This window comes from Silene latifolia, chromosome Y (genome assembly GCF_048544455.1).
Source record: "Silene latifolia isolate original U9 population chromosome Y, ASM4854445v1, whole genome shotgun sequence".
In the NCBI taxonomy this organism is placed as follows: domain Eukaryota; kingdom Viridiplantae; phylum Streptophyta; class Magnoliopsida; order Caryophyllales; family Caryophyllaceae; genus Silene; species Silene latifolia.
In genome coordinates this window covers 106006716-106028794 of record NC_133538.1, presented here as the reverse complement: position 1 = coordinate 106028794, position 22079 = coordinate 106006716, and the positions used below count along the sequence as shown (strand labels likewise).

Below are 22079 nucleotides of genomic sequence, written 5' to 3'. Positions count from 1 at the left end.
ATGCAAATGCATGCTGCTCTCCGGCACCTATTTGCAACTCTGCTCATTTTCTGCCAACCATAAGACCTAGTCAACCTTTGGGATAAGTACTACACTTCACTCTCTGAAGATTACTCAGGAGAATACCCATGCGATACCTATACTATATGGGTCCTTACAGTTCGAAAGCTAGAACAACATCTAGAAGCAATGGGAAAATCACTTGGATAATTTGGCTTAGGCCATTTAAGCGAACCTCAAGATTCTGTACATCAACGAACATGAGATATAACTGACGCATTTAACGCACCCATACCTGAGGAATGTATGTTATGCCGCACAACATTGAACTCAGATCAGCAGCATGCTTTTGACACCATAATGGAACATGTCACAGCAAACAAACCTGGAGCTTTTTTTGTGGACAGACCCGGTGGCACCGATAAAACATAAATATACAATGCCTTGTATGCCGAAGTCCCTCTGCTTGGGAAGATTGTCTTGCCTACAGCATCATCAGGGATCGCTGCAGCAAACATACCATCGGGAAGGACCACCCATTCAAGATTTTAACTTCCTCTGTATTTAGCTATTTCATTAACCTTCAATGTGCCAAAACAAGGAAGCCTAGTCGCTTTAATACAGGCAGCCAGCTTGATTATATGGGATGAGGCTTCAATGGCAAGGAAGGAATCTATCGAAGCACTTGACCTGTTGTTACGCGATCTGTGTGAAAGTAATGTAATTTTCGGCGATAAGTTGATTGTGTTTGGTAGGGACTTCCGTCAAGTGCTCCCAGTAGTACAGCATAAATCTATGAGGGTCGCCTTCGCAATCTGGCCTCAACTCATAAAGTTTTGGCTAACTGTAAATGTACGGGCCAGAACTGACCCAGTGTTCTTCGAATACCTCTTAGCTCTAGGAAATGGTGAACTACAAACTCAAGAGACTGTGTTAGTTGAATTACCATTCGGAATTATGCAACATATAAACGGTGAAGAGGCGGAGCTAATTAATGCAGTTGCTGACGCTGCTTATCCAGAGGCTGATGTCAAAGCTTTGGAAGTTTATATATTTATCCACCAATCAATATCAACGCCCATAAATGAAGACATTGACGCTGTTAACACACTTCTAATAGAGGGATTCCCAGGGCTAGCTATGACGTATAAGGGATATGATTCAATGCTCACTGATAACTGCAACATCTACCCTACTGAATTTATAAATACACTTTGTCAGGAGGGCATGAGTCCTTATGAACTAATTTTGAAGGAAAATTGTCCAATCATTCTTCTCAGAAACCTCCTTCCATCTTCGGGCCTATGAAATGGAACTAGGTTAACATGCAAAAGATTCATGCCAAATCTGATTGAATGCGTCATAACCAATGGCCATCATAGCGGTGAACATGTCTTTATTCCGCGTATTAAAATGCATTTGTCAAGCTCTATTAGTTATCCATTCCAGCTTGAACGTAATCAGTTCCTTTTGAAACTAAGTTTTGATATTACTAATAGGTCACATTAGACCAGGTTGCTATTTACCTTCCAAGATCTTATTTCTCTCATGGCCTGCTATATGTTGCTCTTTCGTGAGCTAGAGAATCAAGTAAAGTAACTATAGTCTCTGCACCAACAGTCCAGAATTCACTGCAATGCTCTGTGAAAAACATTGTTTCTTACGAAGTCTTAAGGCTTGCAGGCATCATCTAGGCACTACATCAGCTAACGAATCAGTACATCAACTCTTAAACATTGTTCATGCGAGGTAAGTATCCCTTTTGTCGGTTAGCCGCATTCATATATCATATGCACCGTATTTGTATTTGTATTTCTAATTTTGATTGGCTGCCCTACCAGGCAAGATGTAACTCATATCTGCAATATCCTGGTTTTGCTCCTTTAGTGCAACCATGCTACTCGGCCAACCTATATGCTCAAATGAGTATGTGAACCTTGGGTTGGCTGTATTGTATCAAGGAATGTATTAGTGCTTCTTAATTGTGCCGATTTCATATACGGACTTATGCAGAATATTTTACAATTTTATTGTCGTGTGCTTATGTTACCTGTCTATAATAAGTCGTTCGCAAACTTCCCACACCCTTCGTTATTATAAGCGTACACTTTAACAATTTCCAAAACATGCAGTAATTCACTCGATATGTTCAGAGCCTATATATGGCCTGAACCGTATCAAATTTCACAAATGCGGAAACTACTGCAGATTAGACGTCCTAAAATGCCACCGAATATTCAGAATGAAGTAATGGAATTATGCATACTAACTCTCAACAAACCCCATTTCTATGTCATTAGATAAAGAACAAATGACAGACCTCCTAGAATTATGCAGCATATCGGTTAAAATATCGACAGAAAATTCACATTTATTATGTTATAAGCCCTATCACATCATCAAAAAAGCAACATACCCAGAACAGTAGTATGGCTAAAATATCACAGAATAAAAAAGCAACATAAACAGCACAATAGTATGGCTTCAATAAATAAATAAATCCTCAAGTTGTGTTAAACAAATCTCCATAAATCCAGTAAAAGGATATGACTTCAGTAAATAATGAATATATCCTTTACACGCTCTTTGATACGTGCAATTTATATAGACTATTTAGCCTTTTATTACACGTATTTCTATGCCTTTTTATATAGTTATATATTGCAAAATGCCCCGAATTGGCTACTTTGGTTTATTTTATCTAATATGCAGAAATGAGCCTGAAAGTAGTGAAACCGCACCCTATTTGTCCTATTAAGCATGCATTATAAGGAGACGGGAGTTATTGGAGCGAGAGTCATGCCTTGGAGTGCGTGAAGAAAGGTCAAGGAAGCTGCCAAAGACGAGTTAGAGGTTGATTTGATGGAAAGCACTCGATCGAGAAGAATTGAGGGTCGATCGAGCTGTTTGGCTGACACGAGTGGTCGATCGAGTGATTCTGTTGGCTTGATCGAAATGGTGATTACTGGAGTTCCTCGATCGAGAGCTTTTATTTCTCGATCGAAAGGAATTGCTGAAGAAGACCTCGATCGAGTGGTCTGAATCTGCTCGATCGAGAGGTTTACTAGTTTACACGGGTTGACTTAATCCGTGATTGGTTTAATTTTGTTAATTATCACTTCCTTATATAAGGGAGTCGAGAATAGGTTAATAAACATCTCTCTTATCACTTTTCATACTTTACACACTGCTTAATCCCTCCCTTAATCTCTGAAACTTTTGTTCTTAATTACTCTTTGCTTAGTGGATTGTTCTTTACGTCGGAATTTCAAGATTGTAATAATTCTTTCCTCTTTAATCTCATCTTAATACTTTGTTTGCATTAATCTTTTGTTCTTCCTTTATTTACTCTTGCCCTAGTTTGTTTATGCTCAATTGTTATCGTTTCATTATATCTCCCATTAGCATGGTTATTATTATCATTATTGACACCATAAATAACATGAGTAGCTAATTCTTTATATGTTAGGATTAGGGAATCCATGGTAGGATTGTGACAATGAAGCGAATAGACTAGATAATTTATATGTGAGAATCTGTTCCCATAGCAATTTAACTGTAACACCAATTTAGTTGAGTACACGCTTCTAAATTACATTAACCTGGTTAACTTTACTCCTGGATCGGAAGATTGGAATAAATAGACCTGCTATGAACAGTAGACTACCCTAATGAGGATGGAAGTTAAGTTAGTGGAAATCTAGGATAGAAAGTGGACCGGAAGGACCTTTCCCTTATCCTTCTCATAGTTGATTGTCTAGGCTATTTGCAACTGAGTCGATTGATGACCATGGTGAACCGAAATCCTGGCATACCCTCTCTTATTTGATCACTCTTATCGTATTTTCTCACTTTTATTGCTCTTGCTTAATTTCTCTTTCCTTTAATCTTTTAGTAGTTTAGAAATCAAAATCAAAACCCCCATATTGTGACTTAAATAGACGGACCTTTAGACAGATATCTTGCCTCCCTGTGGAGAATCGACCCTACTTATCGCTAGCTTCCGTTAGTATATTTAGGTTTATTTTTGGTACACAAATGACAGTATCACTCTTCTATTGTACTCCTTAAATACGATACTCCATTTGTCCTGATCATTTGTTGTCCTATTTTATTTTGGAGTGTCTTAGTCAATTGTTATCCGTTCTATTTAAAAAATAAACTTAATGAACAATTTGATCATTCACACACAATTTGGTCCAATTATCATTTATTAATATAGTTCCCTTCTCTTTCCTTAGTCTTTGTACCAAATTTAAAGGATAACAATTTACCAGGACTATTATGTATACTTATACAGTTGTAAATAGTGTCAAAATTAAACATAGCCACAAGCATTTTACACAATAGACATAAATATACTACATTACCTTATAGCAAGCCATGTTTTACTGACATAGCCGTACTAATCAATACACACCTAAGAGCATAGCCTTATATCACACTCCACCTCCTTTATTACCTATCAACATTACATTGATACTTGCAATATTACCACTATACAACTTCTCTCTTAGATTAGAAGAGTTGGGGAGAATAAGCAGCTTCAGGTATGAACCCTTACACTTTGGACTAAATCTAAATTTTCATTCAATCAGTTTGTTTCCTTATTATTGTTTACGGTTATTTATTTATTGACTGCATAAGAGTTTGATTTGATGTTTCATTGCTTCTTCAAATATAGGTGATAATACTATGTAAATGACTTCAGTTCAAGATAGGTTCAATGTTGTTTTTTGTGAGAAAATTAAGTCAAATTATGTTTGTTGTGAACATCTCTTAGCAAAAGTAGACATTCTTCCACCAAATTTTGTTTAGTGATTAAAAAGATCGCTTTAATTTCTATATAGATTTGCTGACATGGCTAAAGCATACAAATTAAGGTAGAAATTAGAAATTAAAGTACAGTAGGAGGAGTATTCAGGTAGTCCAGTAATTAATTTGTGTCTTCATTTGTTAACATTGTTAGATCATAGCGATTAATTTCTGTCTTGGTGTTTGATCAAGTTTTTAGTTCCAACTGAGACCTTCTATTTAAGATGTTTAGGAATGTTTATGTACTACTACAGAACAATGTTTAATGACCTGCAGTTTTAGGCGGTTCAGTAATGATGTGTATTTCTTATCGTTTTGTTTTTAGGTCAAAGTTAGAATTCATTTTTGATTATAGGCTTTGACATTTGACACTGAAATAGGTTGCTTGTAGTGAATTTAGCATACATTTGTTTAAAATCAACAAATTTTTAGAAATCATGTTGAACATATACAAAAAGATTATCACTTTATAGTCTAGTTGCTGTAAATGAGGTCAAAGTGCATCCTTTGTTTTTTTTTTTGGTTCAATTTACTGTATATATCTGGCCTATCATCAGAATTTAAAATTGTAAATCAATGGCATTGCAGAATGAAACCTAAGACGGGTTACTTAGATGAGTTAACCACTAAAAGCAATAACTACAAAGTCAAGGTGAGGATATTAGATAAGCGACGCCCAAAGACATCCCCTCAAAAGGTGCTATACCAAAGTTTGTTGCTCCAGAATGATAAGGCAAGTCCATTTTTTATATAAAGTTTCAGCTTAAACAACTTAGATTCTCATCTTGTTTTTTAGAAGTTTATACTCGCGGCTACTGTTGTCTGTCCAGTGCATACTTATTAACATAACATTAATCTAACCAACGACTTCCTGTTTTTTTTTTCATCTAATTACTGATTATATTTGCAGGGCACAAAGATGTGTGAAGCTTTTTTCGCTGATCAAGTGGACATATATGAATATGCGATCAAACACAATAGAGTCTATGAAATAACTATTTGATATCGTCCTAATTTAATTTAGGACGATTTAGCCTCGTCTTATTCTCTTATTTTAACTCGATTTTGTGTGCTTTTATGATTAAATAGCTCATTTTATTATCGTAATTAGTAATTTAATTATATTTATTATAAATAATTATTATACTCGTAGAATTGGTACTACTTTTTGTTATATTGATTTGTAGGTCCGAGTTCGTGAGAGGAAATAAGATCGAGAAGCGAGACGGGTTAAATACGGCAATACGGATCGGGGAGTTAATTAGAAAGGAGGCAAGTCAATGGAAATTAAAGAATTATGGTCAACATTTGACCTTATCAGTCAATACCCCATATTCACCCAACACAATCAACCCATCCATACCATCACTATCATCGACACCTTGTAACACCAATTCAATCACCATTCTCACCTTTCATACACAAACAACCAATTCCAAATTCAACCACCCCATAATTTCCATCCTTTGCCTCGCCATTACGCATCCGCCAGCAGCAGCATCAACGACCATCATCATTTTCACTCCCCTGCTCCGTCACCAGCCTCGAATTTGCCACCCATATTCTCCCAATTTCTGTGCATTCCCCTCATTCACCATGCTCGAACCCACCACAATACTTGCCCCTATGACCAGCAACCTCAACGACCCAGCAGCAGCACGACACCACCTGCTCGTTCCTCTACTCACTTGTTTACCACTAATCAAGCTCAGGTGACCTTTACCCCGACATCACCATCACACCATCATCACACCACCACGTTGCTCTCCTCCGTTCCAACAGTAGTCGGCCGAATCGAATCTGGTAGAGGAATCCAACAGTAGCATCAACTCGACATCACCAAGTGCATCCCCAGCCGGGCCCAGCCGGCTACCCGGCTGCCTCCTACCTGGCTACCGCATCACCCATCACTCAATCGCACTCCCAGATGGGTCACCGGCTGTCGACCCCTCCACCGGCTCCCAGAACGAACCAATTGAATTGAAGTTTCCAGAGAACTCCCAAACGGTCGCCTCACCAGCCCGGTGGGCCGACTCCCAACGCACAACGCAGCAATTCACTCCTTTTTGTTTCAGAAAGTCCCCAGCCGGTCCCCCACCGGCGGCCGGCGGGCCGGCTCCCACACACCCTCTCTGATCTCCTTTGTGTAGGCGGTATGACTAGTATGAAAATAAAGAATAGTAAATCTCACGGAATATAGGAGAGATTATGTTGTGGCGTGATGAGCATCACTGCCCTAAAGTTGAATTTGCCCCGCTCGATACACACGACCTCTTGGCAACCAACTCCCAGGGTTACACGACGACGTCCGAGTCTAAGGTTTACGACAAAGACTCAGAATGAGGACTACTTGCAGAACGTTGCCAAATATCAGCTTAGAATATCAGAAAATATTTAGAGAGAATATAAGAGAGAATGGATATGTTGTGTGTTTTGAAATGATAAAATAGGTAGTATTTATAGGTACATAAGAAGGATCCAGAAGCACCATTAAAGCACCTCGGAAATAGATTTGTGGAAGACTGAAAAATCAGTGTTGTAAAAACTTTAATCATCTTTAGAAGACCACACAATTAGTATAGTAAAATACAAAATCAATAATAGAAGACTGAGCATTCAGTCTCGGAAATTGCGCAAAAGAGTATAGAGAATAAGTGATCCAAAAAGAGCACCTTTACTACTACACATCTAGTAGTGAAACACAAAATGATCACTTATAAACTATAATACCCCAACTTATTCTACCAATGTGGGATAAAAAGAGCCTCTTTTGAAGCAACACTTCCAACAATCCCCCACATGATTCAAAAGAAGAGAAAAAGAATAGCGGATATAAGGCAACGGAACGTAAGTCTTAATATGGGAATGTTCCTGAGGAATTGAATTGTCACCCAGTGCATACAATTACTTGCTACAACCGTATCGAGTTGCTCTCGGCATTGGACTCTCCACGGTCGTTTGTAACGGATAACTGCGCACAAACCCGCATTCAAATCTGTGTTCGTCCTCGCAAAATGTCATAAAAGGTGCCCCTCACATGCCTGGGATCTCGTGAATGCTCTAGAGGTCCTAAGGCTTAAGAACCTCATAGGGGGTAGGGCATTTCCCCCACATTCACATAGGTAAATCCATCAGGTTTGACTGTCACAAACCACCCTTAAAAAAGGACTATGGACTTATTAAGAGCTTAGCTCAGCCTTCTTCACATGAGAGAAATAGCACAATATATAGAAAGAATAATAAATCACTTTTAAAATAGGAATGGTAGTAGTATTACAACATGAGATCCTCGTGACTTCGTTTGACCCATTGAACTTGGTAAACCCAAGTAGGGGAGCCCCGTCACGATTCACTCCCAGTAGGCCTTAAACTCATTCCTTGTGGTGTCACCAATACCAACTTCTACCATGGCCATTGGTAGGAGGATCTCAATATCCTCTTCACAATTTACATACGTACTATCATGATATCACATTATTGTGTAAGGGATCTCAATATCCACTTACAATTCACAATCTTTGTGAACCCATTATCCGATTAGATTATCCATCACTCTTGATAATCTGCCAAAAAACCTGATGCTTCAGATTATGATACATGACAATTAACGAAGTCAAAATATTCCCACAAAGGAATACAACCACTTAGTCATTCAGCTTTTTATCCTGCAAATTATTCACAATATATTCATACTCCATCATATTCAACAATGCAATTATTAATAATAATTATTACTACTATTGTTAAAATTATTATTATTATTTGACTATTAGACTAGTAGTATAAAAGGCACACTCTTATTATTATTATTATTAGACTACCATACCTTTACCTTAGATTATTCTACCAATTAGACTACTTAGATTACTCTCTCCCATATTAGAATAATTAATCTCTCTTACTCTCTCATTATTGTAACAAGAGCCCTAGATTAGAACATTTCTCTCTTTAATTTCCTTTTAATCAAAGTTGTAATCTTTCTTCCATATTAGTTTAATTCCTCTTTAGTTTATTCAAGATCTACTCTTTTCATTAGTTTACAATTAGTTTTGGGTTGTAATTTTGGAAGACAAGAAGATAATGATCCTCCTTATTTCAATCCAAGTTTACTCCTTTAATTTAACACTACAAAAAGAAATAAAACAGGTGACCGATTTTGGCGACTGCAATCAGTCGCTAAAATCAATTTAGCGACTGATTTCAGTCGCCAAACGCCAGTCGCAGACATTAGTTGCCTTTTCTAATTTTGGCGACTAATGTCGGTCGCCAAATTTCGCGACTGACATATCAGTCGCCAAATGAGAAAAATAGCAACTGAAATGGTAGTCGCCAGTTTGGCGACCGAAACCAGGTAGTCGCCAAATTAGCGACTGAATTTCAGTCGCTAAATTGCCTTTTAGTCGCCAATATCACTGAGGCAAAATTGGCGACTGATTTCAAGGTAGTCGCCAAATTGGCGACTGAAATTCAGTCGCTAAATGGCTTTTCAGTCGCCAAAGCCACTGATTGTTTTGGTGGTTTTTTTCGTTTTCATTGCTAGCCAAATATTTACAACCTGCATACAAACCGAAGTTCCACAACGCCATACATCCCAAACTTCAACACACAAAACACCATACATTTCAAATTTCAACCCAACACCACACATTTTCCCAAACTTTATTTCATATATTGAAAATGAAAGTTTTACAAGCTAACATATTCTAAAGTTCAAGTCTTATTACATGCTAAATTAAACTTACTTAACTACTTGGAAGCCAACACCGGCTCCACTCCCCCCTTGTGGACTATTCGGATCAAAAGAATCGTAGTTGGGTCTAGGTCCGGGGTTAAAACCATGCCACCAAGTCTCAAACATTGCCATTTTTTCCTTCATTTGGCGGAATTCTTCATCACGTTTTCTTTCACGTTCATCTTGCTCTCTTACTTGAGCGTAAAGTTGACTAATAACTCCCGGTTGATACGTGTTCCTAGGAATTGTTGAAGTCGATCTCCTACGCGTGTTCTCATAGAAAGCCGGTGTTGAACTTCTGGTACCATACACGTGCCCTTTCTTGAAGCCCTTCACCAACTCAAACCATATGTCATTGTCCGCCTTTTCTGGATTGGCGCCTTTTGCATGTTCAAATGCATCCTACAATATTAAACAAATCATTATAAGTTAATATGGTAACCAAAATATATAAGACATTAAAAAAGAGTAAATTAACAAAAATTAAGTGTTAGGGAAAACTTACATATAATTCCTTGTCTTTTGGCTTAGTCCAACTTCTAATCCCTTTGTGGTCAACCCTGGAATGCGTGTCCAGAAAAAGTTCCCATCGTCAGAATCGGCTTTGACTTCTTCTTTCCTTTCTGAATGAAAAAAAACATACATGTTAGAAAATCAACAAAAAATCTAACATAAAATAAACATGTTGAAAACCACAAAAAGTGTGAAATAATAGACAAACTTACACCCAATACACGATCGGGATCCCCCGTAATGAGTAGGCTCGACCACGTCATCTATCTTTCCTCCTTTTTGTTGAGGGATGCTTGCTTAGACTTTTTCTGAAAAGCTTCACTTTTGGTATACTTTATTAAGCCTTCATACTTCTCACCTGCAATTACACATATGAAATCATAACTAATAAGTTACTGATATTATTTATAATATAAGAGAGTATATGCTAATTAATACAAATAACAAAACAAGTTAATTAAATACCTTTCATGTTGTCTGGCTCCTTCGGGCGCCTGACCGTCTTTCAGATCACGTCCCTATATCGTCGAGTACCGACTTCATTGTACCTGTTACGGACATTCATTTCTTGAGACGGTTCCCAAGGAAATGCTTGCTACAAAAAAAAGGCGACAAAATTTCATATCAGTATAAAATAAAAGTCTAACTTGGTTCTTAAAAAATTTATCAAAATTAATTATTTGGTTTCTAAAACAAAGAACTACGGAAAATATATACCCGAAAGTTATTGAACCACGTCTCTTTTTGTGCATTAGAAGCTTGTGTCCACGATGTAGGAATTGGACCCACGAAATTAGTCTTCGTGCTTTTCGTTACACCTCGTATCACGCAATCGTCCATAACCTGCATTTATTTTGAACATGTAAAATTAGAAACAATTATTATTTTACAAAATAATAATAATAATAATAATAGTAGACTAATAAAGAATAAGACTTACCATAATCCTGCCGGCTCAAGTATCATCCGATGATCCGAATTGTACCGTATCTACACCTGTATTGCCTCGTCGGTAGCGTCAGGCTGATCCTCGTCACCGTCACCGTCTATCTGCATCAGATCCTCACGCACAAACTCCTCCTCCTCCTCCTCCTCACGCGTACTCTGTCCAGAACCTGAACCACCTCCAAGCTTCCTACCTCGACCTGCTCCAGCCATCTGCAGTAATACAAATAAAAATTAACACAAATAATGATAAATGTAAATTATACGGACTTCTAAATTTTAATTATTTACTCTTGAGGAATACAAAATTATACCAATTTAATCATACTCATCATCGTCATCGTCTTCCTCCTCATCCTCATCCTCATCCTCATCATCATCATAATCATAATCATCTTCATCTCCAAACCCCTCGTCCCGCCTCCTCCTTTTCTCCTCCTCACCTCCTCTTCCCCCCCTCCTCTCCTCTTCTTCTTCCCTCTTCTCCTCCTCCTCCTCCTCCTCATCCTCCCCCGGTAGTCTCTCTTCCACATCATAATATTCTTCCTCTTCCATGTCTTCACCATCTTTATTCTCATGCTCATAGTTGATTTCATCGGGTGGAGACAAAAGTGTTTCATTTGAATTGTTTTCTTCTTGGAAAAAAGTTGTATCAACTTGTGACCGTGCCTTTGTCTTAAAGATTGCACACCACGCATTTTGATTTCTATCATTTGTTGTGCTTGGATAAGTATCAAAATACACTTGATGAGCCTGATGTGCAAGTATAAATGGATCATACTTAGAGTATGTTCTAGTACGATTCACTTCTACAAGCTTGTATTGTTCATGTACTCTCATTCCAGCCACAGAATTATCCTTCCAGTCAATCTTGAATAAGACGGTTTAATAAGCTCGGTAACGTCCATTATAACTAATTTCAAAGATATCTTTAACTATACCATAGTATTCTTTGTCATCAAGAGAAGAAATAGTAACCCCCCAATTGCACCTAGCCTTACCTTTACCGTGGTTGAATGTTTGAAAATTAAACCCATTAACCGAGTATCGATTCCACGTTCTTACTGTTAGAAATCTATATCTCATTATTTAACATATTCATATATGTTTCAAATTAATTTAGTCATAAAATTAATTACAAATCTTGTGCATGCAAAATAAATAAGAAGAGATAAGAAAATCAATTTCTCACCATCTAATTTTTGGTCAAATGGGCACCAACAAGATCTCCTTCTTGTTAGTTCTTGAGCTTTCCATTAATGGATGAACATAGATTCAAGTATAGAATCTCTCCCAAAAGCATATACCCAAAGAAATCTCTTAATAACTAATATTATTTATTTACTAGAAATAATATAAGTCTTGCTTAAAAATTGATACAGAATAAATTGCAATGCTCTTGAACATTTCGGTCAAGAGGATAGGATAATGTGAGTTTATTTCTCTAGAATTATCATAAATTGTAGAGAGGAAAAATCATAATTTTTAACACACTAGCCAAAAAAAAGTTGAAGTGTGAATGAATAATAATAGAGAAAAACTCTATCATTTTCTCTTGGATGAACCGGTTGGAGGGGATTAGAGTGCCCAATGCATGGGCTAATTTTTCTACCCAAGAAAACATAGGCATGCAAGGCTATGAGAGGTGGTAATCATAGTGTTTCCACTTATTAATATAATCAACACAAATTATCCACTAAAACCCTCCAAAAAATTTTCGACACATATAAATATAAAATGGAGGATCCATTTTATTTTGTCATTTGTCAATTTTGTCATGTGTTACATGTTACATGACATGTAACACTATAATGTATTTTTAACATATTAAAAATCAACATATCAATAAAAATATGTCATATACAAAATCAACTAGTAATTCTTAATTACATAAATTACAACAACTTGTATTTATAATAAATTATTTATCCAATTTCAATTGTTTCGTAAACAATAATTTTATCTAAGTAATAAAACAATTCGATTACTCAGACCGTATCTCATTTAATCGAATTACAATAAGACACGTTAATTTTACTCACAAAATCATCCGTCAATTTTAAGCAATTTAATTAACTCGTGTCGACATACGATTAATTAAATAATCAATTAAGAGTATTTCCCTATAGGTATGACCTAAGGGGATCAACTGATCACCACCGTCGCACGACAGTAATGTCAAACTCTAGTCAGCCAATCATTACCGATATGTGTGGACCAGTTGACTGTAAAATATTACATCCCACATGTATTCTTAAAATGAGATTTAAACATGTGATCAATATGATCGACAATTGTGATCGCATTATTGTCGGAGGACACATATTCCAACACTTACCATTCTTGAAGGACCAAACGCCAAACTTCTTATCAAATCATCTTGAATATTCAACTAAATTATATGTTTCTGAAACCATGTTGGAAATTGGTCCTCATGTTTGTCCGAAACATCATCCTTACTTATATTAGGGTTCCTCTCAATGAAATCATTAACAAACTGTGTTTCGTATGACTTCAAGAGGTCACAATTAGATAGCACGTAAAGGTGGGTACGATTATACTCCTTATCATCCAAATATCTTGTTTGCCCCTTTGATGAACACTCTTCATCATCTTGAGTTTGAAAAAATTCGGGTAAACTTCCGTCTATTTCATCCGGTTTCTCAACATTCAAGTTTTTTGCTTTGGTTTCTATATGTTTTTCAAAGTAAAGAGAACAAAAGTTTGCAATCTCTTCCGTTAAATAAGCATTGCATATAGAACCTTCCACTCTAGCTTTATTACCAATTTTTTTCTTCAAATGATTAAGAAACCTATAAAAGTTAATGATGAGTTTTATTAATAGTTAATTAATAATAAAGTTAACATATAATAAATAGATTAGTTATTATTATTAATTTTAATTTAAAAGTAGCTAGATTATCTTAATTACATTTCAAATGGATATATCCACCTATATTGGACGAGTCCCCCAACTTTGGCTTCATATGGCAAATGAACCGGTAGATGCTCCATGGAGTTAAAAAATGCAGGAGGAAAGATCATTTCAAGCTTACACAATATCTGTGGTATTTGCTCTTCCAGACGAATCATGTCATCAACACATGTTGAAGAGGCACATAAATCTCGGAAAAATTGACTAATCTCAACAACTGCATTCCAAACGTTTGTCGGCACGAGGTTTTTCAAAGCAACGGGTAATAATCGCTCCATGAATACATGACAATCATGACTTTTCAAGCCTTGCAACTTCAGCTTCTTAAGATCAACACATTGACTAAAATCTGATGCATCCCCATCAGGAAACTTCAAATTTTGTAACCACTCACACAATACCTTTCTCTTAGCTTTGTCGAGAGTGAAAATGGATGTTGGCTTAGACGCGTCGCCGCGAATGTGTAATTTGGGACGATGACAAAATTTCTGCAAATCTTTTCTAGAAGCAATGCTATCATATTTTTCACCTTCTACATCCATGATCATGTCAATTAGTTGCTCAAAGAAATTCTTTTATATGTGCATTACATCTAAATTATGTCTTATCAACATTGTCTCCTAATAAGGAAGGTCCCAAAGAATGCTTCTTTTAAACCAACCGTTTTTCTGCCTTTTCAATTCTGTAAATTCTTCTTCGGTACCATCAACAGGGGATGGTAAATCACATACCGTCTTCCATATCTCATCCCCAGGAACTCGTTTCGGAGGGGCATCAAGCACCTCTTTACCTTTTCTGAAAGCTTTCTTGTTCCTTCTATGTGGATTTCCCTCTCGTAAGAAGCATCTATGACAATCAAACCAGCTTATTTTCTTGCTATTGGGAAGCCAAAATGCTTTACTTTCTCCCATGCAACAAGGACATGCTTTTTGTCCTTGTGTAGACCACCCAGATAGCATACCATAGGCGGGAAAATCATTTATTGTCCACAAAAGGGAAGCTTTAAGTTGAAAATTTTGGTTTTTAGACACATCATAAGTTTCCACCCCAACTTCCCACAAATATTTCAACTCCTCCACCAATGGTTGTAAATAAACATCCAAATTACGTTTCGGGCTTTTTGGTCCGGGAACAATAAGTGACAAGAAAATAAATGGTCTTTTCATACATAACCAAGGTGGTAAGTTGTATGGTGTGACCATAACGGGCCAACAAGAATACTTCCTCTCAAAATTACCGAAAGGATCAAATCCATCCGTACACAAGCCAAGTCGTACATTGCGGGGTTCCTTGGCAAATTCAGGATACATCTGATCAAATCGTTTCCATTCTTTCCCATCACTAGGATGACACATCTTCCCCGGAGCACATGGGTTTTCTTTGTGCCATCTCATTTGTTCGGCAATGTTTTTGGTGGCATAGATTCTTTAAAGTGTTGGAGCGAGAGGAAAGTAAAACAATTGGTTACATGCTATTGGTTTCTTACTCTTTTTGGCCCTCTTACTACCCTTGCCTTTTTTCAACACCAAAACTGTATCTCCTTCACTTGTCTAATGAGGAAAAAATTTGGCAGCAATTCCCTTCAGTTCTCCAAATACACATCAATGTAGAATATCTAATTACTCCACATATACATGTATTCGAAGAACATTAAAGGGATCGCCACCAAACTCATTCCTCATTAATAAATCACAAGTACGTGTTTACTACCTAAATAACTTAAAACGTACAAAGACAGTCCCAAAATGGGGACTATTCAAGAATTACTCCTAATGAGTAATTCTTGAACGGGTACTAAGTCAACATCAAATCAAACTAACACTAATTTAAAGTTTAAGATAAACAACAACACTTGGTACTAAATTAATTAAGTCAATCAATAGCACAATTTAACAACATAATAAAGGTTTCTATCCTAGAGTCCGTAGCATAATTTGAAATAAAATTAGTAAATTTAAAAGGTAACTGGTAAGAGGAGGTTACCTAATCAAGTAAAAGCAAAAATGAAAAGAAAACAATAAGCAACAGCTACCGCGGATGGTGGTGCTCAGCAGCGCGGTGACAACCCTGGAAGGAGAAAAGAAAAACAAAAAAAACAGGGTTATTCAACTTCAATTCATCAATAACATGAATTATCAAACTAAATTTATCAAAATCAAGTCCTAAAGAAGGTTCCACTTAGCTAATAGCTAATTTCTCTTAATTCAAAAGACGGTTCCACTTAGCTAATTCCATTAATAAAAAAGACGATTTCACTTAGCTTAATACTAATAATAATAATAAGACGGTTTAATTAGTAATAATAATAATAATAATAATAATAATAATAATAATAATAATAATAATAATAATAATAATAATAATAATAATAATAATAATAATAATAATAATAATAATAATAATAATAATAATAATAATAACAATAATAATAATAATAATAATAATAATAATAATAATAATATTAAGACAGTTCCACTTAGCTTAATACTAATAATAATGAGACGGTTTCACCAAACACAACCCATGACCCACCCAAGGCCACCCACGACCCACCCCACCCACGGTCCACCGCCACCCACGGACCACCGCCACCCACGACCCACCACCACCCACGGCCGACCAAACCCCCACCCATAACCCTGAACCTAAACACAAACCCCCTTAATCATTCCCTTTTAATTCAAACACAAATTAAACTAAATCTAACTACAAATTAATCTAACATACTAACTACAAATAAATCTAACAAACTAACCACAAATTAATCAAACTAACTAAAATTTAATCTAACAAATTAAACTAATTAAACTGAAATTAAACAAAAAAAAACTCACCTAATTAAAGAGAGTGATGGAGGCAGTGTGGTGGAAGTGGCGGTGGAAGTGGTGGTGTGGTTGTGTGGTTGTTCGCCGCCTGTCGCCTGTCGCTGCTTGTTCTTTTTTTTTTTTTTTTCGAAAGAGTAAAGCAGGAGAGAGGAGGATCTATTTTCTGTAAAAAAAAAAAATTGGCGACTGAAAAGCAATTTAGCGACTGAATTTCAGTCGCCAAATTGGCGACTACCTTGAAATCAGTCGCCAAATCAGATTCCCTTTTTTAAAAAAATCAGTCGCCAAATTAGCGACTGATTTCAGTCGCTAATTTGTTAATCAGTCGCCAAATTGGCGACTACTATTATCAGTCGCCAAATTTCGGTCGCATGTTTTAGTTTTTCTTGTAGTGTTAAGTTGGTACAATTTCTATATCAATTTCATTTCCTTTCATTAATTACATGTTTATTGTCACCCAATTTATTTGCTTACACATTATGTTGTCTCATGTTAATTTCGTGTTGGTTTCTTCATCTTTTGCTTCCATCTTTACTACCATGTGTAAGTAGTCATTTACTAAGGTGGAGGGAATCTTGTGTAGATAAGATTGGATTATGGCATAAAGTGACTCCAATCTTTGAGTAAACCCATGTTGATTTTGTCTTGCACATAAGGTGTTTGTGGAAATGCTTGAATGAGTAGTTTGAGTCTTTTCCACTATCTTTTCTACTAGTTGGGTGAGAGCTTGATTAGTTGCTAGGAATTCCTTGACAAAATTATGGGTTGGGTTAATTAAGCGAGAACTTAATGAATCTTAAATCTAGGATTAGCCTCACACCGAGAGGTTAGGATTAGTCTTGATTTTACTCTTTGATAATTGTCATTCTATGTTTGTGTCCATCTCCTTCTACATAAGTGAACCTTAATACCCTAGTTTCCTTAATTATCATCTTAAATCGCTTTAGCAATCATTAGTCTATTTACTTGTTTGTAGTTGTAGTTTTGGTAATTAGTTTATAAATCATTTAATACTTGCTAGAACTAAACTAGAAACTCGATAATTAATCTAAGAGCCAAGCACTGTCTCTGTGGATCGACCTCCTTACCCTACTACATTCATTAGTTTGGTATTGAGATTATAATTATTGTTTACATATCGAGGAGTACAATGAACCTCGGTATCAAAATGGCGCCGTTGCTGGGGACGACAATATTGGATTAGATTAATTGTTTGTTTCTAGGCTTAGTTTGTTATTTGTTTGTTTTTCCATCCTTGTCCTAGTGCATTCTTTGAGGACCATTTGATATCTTTTTGAGTGTATGTATAGGTGCAACACCAGTTCTCTTTTCCGTCTTAATCGAGAGAGTGAGAAGTCTTTCCAGGTAAGAAGATGGTTGGCACTATCGGCCCTAAAGGGATCTCCATCCTTACCAAACTAACTACAAAATACACCCACTCCCACAATTGTTTCCTTACCATTCCACCATCTCTCAACCAAACCATTCACCAAACCACTCTCCAAATCACTCACCCACCCACTCACAACATTCAAACTCACCTAGCCCACCAAATACACCAAGAACTAACTTCATGGACAAACAAATGACGGACCAACCAATGGGTTACTACCATAGACCGGACCCTAATCGGTCTTACTCGGCAATTAATTATGGAGTTCTTGCTCCTAATACGTTTGAGCTCCGTCATCATACAATCTCCTTTATTCAATAAGATATTTTTCATGGCTTGAAGAGTGAAGATGTTCATGAACATTTTATCTTATTCAAAGAAAAAGCGGATATGATCAAGTACGATGGCATCACGGAAGAGAAAATTCTCCTTATGCTCTTTCCTCTTTCCTTGAAGGACAATGCTAGAAAATGGTTGAATTCACATGAACCGGGTACTTCACTACTTGGGAAAGCTTGTCAAGGGCTTTTATCAACAAATTTTACCCTTCTTCAAAAACCGCTAGAATGAGACATGAAATCCAAACCTTCAAGCAAAAGCATCTTGAAACTTTGAGTGAAGCATGGGAAATATTTAGAGACCTTCTTACCTCTTGCCCACATCATGGAATCCCCAAATGGATGACAACCCAAATCTTCTTTAAAACCCTTGAGCAAAGGTTTAGAGATATGATTGTGGCGGCCTCCGGTGGCAACTTTGACAAGATGAAAAATGCTCAAAATCACAGAGTTGATCTAAAATATTTCCGACATGGAAATTAGCTGTGGAGGTAGAGAAGGTGATTATAGAAGAGAAAATGAGTCCAAGAGTGAAGGAGCTAGAATTGGAAAACAAGGCCAAGTTGGATGAATTGTCAAAGAAATTTGATAGCTTTTTGGTGGAGAGGAAGCATGAAAATGCTTATCATGAAGAAAGACCAAAACACCCCAAGGTCTACTACGTTCAAGAGCCTAGGACACCACCAAGGACCTACTCTTAACCAAGTTCTCCTCTAAGGAACTATCAACGATATGCTCCTACTTGTGAGAATTGTGGCGGTATTAAACATTCATATAACACTTGCTCATCCTTTTCACAACAAGACCTATACCCACAAGAACCCTATGTTTTACAAGACCAACCACCTCACCATTCCCATCAACAACAAAGCCATTATCAACCTCTACCAATTGAACCCCCAAACCCAAACTCTTTCATTGAAGGAATGTTGAAAGAAATGGATGCTAGGGCACAACAAAGAGAAGCCCATTATGATTAACAATTCAAGAATTTGATAATTGATCTCGCTAATGTCCAAGATCATTAAAGAACATTTGATTCTCACATAGACAATCAATGGATTTCTAACACTCAAAGAAGCCCGCATTCTTTGCCAACTCAAGGGCTTAACTACAAAGATGGACTACCACTTCATCAACAAGTCCACTTGGTTACCTTGAGAAGTGGGAAGGAATTAGGAGGATCAATGGAGATGGTGAATGATGAACCCCAAAATGATGAGCATTTTGTGTTGGAGGAAATTGAGGTTGAGAAGGTGAGCAACAATGACAACATGGGTAAGTTGGCTATTGAGCAATCCGAGACTACACCAAGACCTTCTTATGTGCCACCATCACCTTTTTCTCAAAAGGGGAAGTGGTCAATGAAGAATCACGACACGAGAAGTTCATGAACTTGGTGAAAAATATGAAGACAACCCCTCCCTCCACGGAAGGGATGCCCCCTTACAACAACTTCTTAACGGAAGTTATCTCAAAGCAAAAACTTATCAATGATCGTGAACTTGTTGCCTCAACGGATGAGTGTTGGGAAATTTGTGAGGATAAAGAAGAAGTGTGTGTCAATGACAAGTGTGGGAAAGAAGATAAAAGTTGGGAAACGGAGGTTGATGAATTTGAGCTTGCCATATTTGGAGAGTTAAGGAGCCATGAGAAAAACTACGACGTTTGTAGTTTTGACTCTAGCTTGGAAAAAATTGAAGCTATCATCTTTGAAAATGGCTCGGTTTAATTGGAGAGTCAAAGAAATGAGGACATAAATGATAGCATCGTGAACCTCAATGTTGAGAAGTTGACTCCTCCACCTCTTATTTCCCACCATTCTCCTTACCTTGATTTGCATGAGGAGGGTTCCTCATCCTATGAAGTTTATGAGATGTTGTCCCTCTCTCCTTCTCGCTATTACATTGAAATGGAGTGTCCTAGAAATAATACCGAGAGGAGAAAGAGGAAGAACGGGAAGAAGCATTGGAAGAGAAGTTGGATGTGGTTAGCTATAGCTTGGAGATACCCATGCTTATTTGAGGATTTTGCTAGAGCCTTTGATCGTCTCCTTCATGCCTTGAGTGACATGGATCATGTTACTTGGAAATTCAAGCAACAAAATTTTGAATCAGAGGTTTTGTGGAGTCCTTCAAGAACCACCAAATTGTATATATTCTCTTCCCTTACTCACTTATACTTTACTTGCATTTTAGTTCCCTCCCTACATTTGTTCTACTGAGGACAATGTCACGTTTTAAGTGTGGGGAGGGGATTCATTATATAAAAACCATAAAAATTTGAAAATTTTGAAAGATTGCAAAAACATGTATTTCATTTTCAAAAATTTAAGATCCAAAAACACGCATTTAATTTTTGAAAATATCAAAAATACAAAAATATGTCCTTTAATTTTCCATTCTCTCCCTACTTTAGTCCCATCGAGGATGATGTACATCTTATGTGTGGGGAGGGAAATATCCACCTTGTGAATATTTGTAAATATTTGTAAATATTTGTTTATACTTGTTAATTTGAGAAAATTACAAAAAATGCTTACAAATCGAAAAGTTACCAAAATTTGCATTGTTTATATTATATATATTGCATTTGTCCTAACCTTTTTTATTAACAACACATGCGAGCATCGAAGAAGACGTTTGGGAAATTCTTCCAATCCTTTCTCCTTTATCTTTCCTTTTCTTTTTGTATATATAAGCATGGAGGAGGACGATATATGTGATGTGGGTGTTCCATTTGGGAACCATTTTGGATACGCTTGTGTTGTTGGTGTGTTGTTAGGTGATACGTGCAATTTATATAGTCTTTTTAGCCTTTTATTGCACGCATTTATGTATCATTTTCATTGCTTTGAATTGCAAAATGCCCCGAATTGGCTACTTTGGTTCGTTTTGTCTCATTTGCAGGAATTGACCTTAGAGTGGCGATATCGTACCTTTTTCGTTCCTCTTAGCATGCATTTTGAGGGGATGGAGATTTAGAGCAGAATGTCGTACCTCGGGAAGCGTGAAGGAGGTTCTTAGAAGCTAACCAAACGAGACCAAGCTGTTTTCCAGTGGAAGACACTCGATCGAGAGGTTTTATGGTCGATCGAGTGGAATTGGCAGTTGAAGTTGTTCGATCGAGTTCCTGCTGTACTCGATCGAAGGGAGCTATTTTGGGAGTGTTCGATCGAGAGCTACATCTGTTCGATCGAGAAGAATTGCTGGAGAATCACTCAATCGAGAGGAATGGTATGCCTCGATCGAGTGATTAGCTTATATACTCGGGATTTCTATTCCGTGTTAGGTTTATTTTATGGTAATAATCACCTCCCTATATAAAGGGAGTCGTCATTAGGTTAATGATCATCTTATACACTCTTAATCACTATTTTCCTCTTTACGACTGCTGCTACTTTTCTCTTGCGACGTTAACTCGTTCCTATTGCCGGATTCGCTCTTTTGTAATCTTTCTCTACTCTTTATTCAATCTAATCTTCTTTGCTCTTAATTATTTGTTCCTTATTACTGTTTCTTCATTGTCATTAGTTTATACTTTATCCTTAATTTATTTATTATGTCTTTCCTTAGCATATTTA

At 36.8% G+C, this 22079-nt stretch overlaps 1 protein-coding gene and 1 non-coding gene across 2 annotated transcripts; one reads left to right on the top strand and one right to left on the bottom strand.

Annotated features, from left to right (window-relative positions):
* The first annotated feature begins 657 nt into the window (after positions 1-657).
* LOC141628682 (uncharacterized) lies at positions 658-1308 on the top strand. Its single transcript, XM_074441790.1, has one exon. It carries the CDS (start codon positions 658-660, stop codon positions 1306-1308), a length of 651 nt encoding a protein of 216 aa, XP_074297891.1.
* A 17413-nt stretch (positions 1309-18721) lies between these two features.
* On the bottom strand, positions 18722-18828 carry LOC141635685 (small nucleolar RNA R71). The gene has a single exon (XR_012540355.1). It is a non-coding gene; the product is annotated as a small nucleolar RNA R71 (small nucleolar RNA).
* Between the last annotated feature and the right edge of the window lie 3251 nt (positions 18829-22079).